Below are 3,493 nucleotides of genomic sequence, written 5' to 3' on the forward strand. Positions count from 1 at the left end.
CTTCCAGGCTTCCACCACACAAAAATTAAGGACGCCGCACCACGCCGCAGAATCGAAACAAGACCCCACCCGATCGAGACCGAGGCCAAACCAAAGACAGCCGACGGAACCGATCGAGAGTACTGCTAGCAGTATTCGAGTGCCCGCCGCGATCCACACATGTCACATCGGAGGGCTGGGCACCACGCCACGCCACCACCCTCATCATTCCTTCCATTCCATCCCTGATCTGCATTTCTGATGACCTCTGCTGGCGTGCGTTTACTTTGCTCCACCCCACTCCCTCGATCAGTCGACCTCCTCCGTACCGTACCGTCGTCGTCGTTCTCCGACACTTGAAAGCCGGTAGTCTCTCTTCAGCAGGGTGACGAAGATCGGTGGACGCATCGAGCATGTCAAATTGCACGGGAACACACACGCGAACTAGTACAAAAAAGACTAAACAAGAATGTACTAACGGAGTACAACTCCAAGAATCCAAAGCAGAGTGGTAGCTAGTACTACGAGATCGATTTCAGGAAAAGAACTGTTTTTTGTGGCCGAGAACTTGCGGAAGGAAGGCGTCAAGGCGCATGTGCGACGTCGACGGGCCACGAATGGACGACGCGCGCGCGGCCGTGCCAATCTTCTTCCTTCCGGGACGCGCGCACCGAAAAGGGGAAAATGACCGGGCGGCGACTCCGGTGCCGTTGCGCGCGCCGGTCTCTCTCACGGGAGGTTCCACAGCCACATCGCCCATACTGTTCCAACCATTCCATTTCTACAACACAGCCAACATCGCCCATACTGTTGCCACGATCCGTCCACACTCTGCACCGGTCACTACCACTTCACTACAATCGCCGAGACGAGCAGAGTCCAAGATTTCATTGACTCGCAGTTGCCGGAACAGATGTAACGAGACATGCAAAGAGGGGACACAGATAGTAACGAAATTACTGAACATAGTATTAATATTATGAGGATAGATAAACACAATTTACTCGAGAGCAAAAGATTACAAATACACCGGGGACTTCATCTCCATTGGATGAAGAGAGATTAACGCCGCTAAGCAGGCAGCTAAGGTAGTACAAAATATGCTGTGAGTGGGGGGTTCCTTGAGAAGGATTACATTAACAAAATGTGAAAATCAACAAAAGGGGGGTCGAAATCGATCTTCAGCTACGATAATCAACATAAAGCCAGGAGACAAGCCTTCGTCTTCACCTTCAGCCGCATCATCGTCACCACCAGCTTCCATGCTTCATCACCACACCCCCTATGCACACAGGACACTACCACCTTCCAATCCATTCCAACCCTCCCTTTTCTAGTAATAATTTTTTTTGGGTAAATTCCTACTACCTCAAGCACCCCAAAACAAATCCGCCCCTTCTTCCATCTTGCCTCCCATCGACGAACCATGGATATTCACATGGGACATAGCTATGTACAGGAATTTGCAGAAACTGGAGATTAACGAAAGAAAATTGGTCGAGGAATATTTTTTTTGGCCCATCTTTTTCTTCTTGGTTCTTACCGCAACCTTCTCCGTGTCATCTTGCAACTCACAAAAGGACGCCTCCAAGTACGACTTGCTGCTGCGCTGTCTCAGTTGATGAGGTCGGAGACCCAGCCGACGTCAGGGCCTCCAACTCCGGCGGCGGCGCCGCCCGACGGGGTACCGTCTCGGCTCAGCCTCTCGAACACCTTCTCGCGGAGAGCCCTCCCCGACTCCACCCTCTGCACAGGCTCGTCGTCGTCCATGAAGCACAGGCTCAGTGGCTCCAGGTTGGCCATAAAGCTGGAGTTGGCAGTTGGAGTAGCCATGGGGCTGGAGGGGAGGCTGTAGAGCCCGGCATCCCTCGGCGACCCGTACGCGACGGCGGCGGAGGCGGGGTATGTCCACCCGCCAGAGGGCGCCGACTTGGCCTTGCCGATGCGCAGCTGGCGGAACGAGGCGAGGACGTCATTGACCGGCGACCCGACGCCAGGCCAAGAGCCGCGACGGATGGCGGCGGCCCCGTCGGGAGACAATGGCGGGGACTCCGATGGGGGCGACTTGGGCGGGGACGACAGGTAGGTGCTGGTGGGCGACGAGGACACGATGCCCTTGTTGTTGAGGTAGCTCTCGAACACCTGGCGACGGAGCGGTGAGCCGTCGTAGGACTCCGCGAGCGGCGACAGCGGCGTGCTCCTGGGGCTGGAGTGCTGCGGCGCCGGCATCTCGCGCAGCTGCTCCCTGGTGTGGGCGAAGAAGCAGACGCGGCGGCGGCAGGCCGTGCCGTCCTTGCAGGCCTGCGTGCGGTAGCGGGCCGGGTGGAGCCAGCACTCGAACACGCCGTGTGCGTACTCGCAGGCGTCCCCGCGCTTGCATCCGCCCTTGCGGAAGTCCGGGCAGGCGGTGCCGGAGTAGTGGTACTTGCGCGGGTCGCGGCGGCGGGCCTTCTCCCCCGGGTGCGCGAAGGGGCACTCGGTCCAGTCGTGGCTCCGCCCGCGCACGCACCGGCGGACCTTGAAGTCGTACATGCGGAACTCGTCGCCGCCGTAGGCGTCCACGGCGGCCGCCATGGCCGCCGCCTCGTCCTCGTCGTCGGCGCCGAAGCCCCCCGCGGCGTCGTTGCACGGCAGGAAGTGCCGCAGCGCCGCGAAAATGTGCGGCGACATCTCGTCGCCGCCGCAGCCGCCTACGCCCCCACCGTCGACGCCGCCGCTCACGGGGAGGTTCCCCCACGGCGGGACACTCACGCCCTCGCTCATCATCATCATGGCTGGGTGGTGGAGTGTTGCTGCCGCTCCTCTGTTTTGCTCTGCTCTACACTAGTCTAGGCGAGATCTCGTGTGATAATAATCGGCCCTATGCTGGAGCTTCAGGATGGGTTCGGACGGATTGCGAAGATGAACACCAAGGGGCACTGGCTTATAAACTGCTCCTCTAACCGTGGGCAGGGGTCACCACCATCGGGCACGTCGTTAACCACGGTTGGATCTAACCATGGTTAACGCACGGCGGGGGTCGTACCAAGGACACAGCGAGTAACTGACGCCGTTCGTGATTCGCACAGCGGTGGACGTGCTGCCGTCCTCCGAACCTCACTGACAGCTTAACCCTACAGATTTCCTCAACCCACCGTCAGTGAGCGGGGCAAGGGGAAGCCACGGATAACATTGTGGTACGGAGCGGTCACACGTGGCGGGCGGGGAGGCACGGTGTCAGGCATCCGGATGGCGAGGTGGCTCGAAGGGGCGCGGGCTTCGGGACACGTCGTGAGGTGGGGTGGGGGGGCGAAGAGGCCGGAGGGGGGGAGCCCTACGGTACGATCTTTATTTGGTGCCCTACGTGGATAGATTGGGGTCGGGGTTAAGATATTCGTTCGTGTAGCTTCTGGAAGAAAGCTCGGGTAGGGACTCGTCGACTCGCTCGCTGGTGTGGTGGCGCGGTTTGGACGCATGCACGCAGACGCTGGTATGGTTCTCTCCCTCCGGGAATGGGGTCTGAGTTGGGTTTGCG

General features: G+C 59.2%; 1 protein-coding gene across 1 annotated transcript; it reads right to left on the minus strand.

Moving 5' to 3' along the window:
• Positions 1-927: 927 nt before the first annotated feature.
• LOC100838769 (zinc finger CCCH domain-containing protein 2) lies at positions 928-2,888 on the minus strand. The gene has a single exon (XM_003564699.4). The coding sequence runs from the start codon at positions 2,749-2,751 to the stop codon at positions 1,594-1,596; it is 1,158 nt and encodes a 385-aa protein (XP_003564747.1). The 5' UTR covers positions 2,752-2,888; the 3' UTR covers positions 928-1,593.
• Positions 2,889-3,493: the final 605 nt, after the last annotated feature.

The sequence above is a fragment of the Brachypodium distachyon genome, chromosome 2 (assembly GCF_000005505.3).
Source record: "Brachypodium distachyon strain Bd21 chromosome 2, Brachypodium_distachyon_v3.0, whole genome shotgun sequence".
NCBI lineage: Eukaryota > Viridiplantae > Streptophyta > Magnoliopsida > Poales > Poaceae > Brachypodium > Brachypodium distachyon.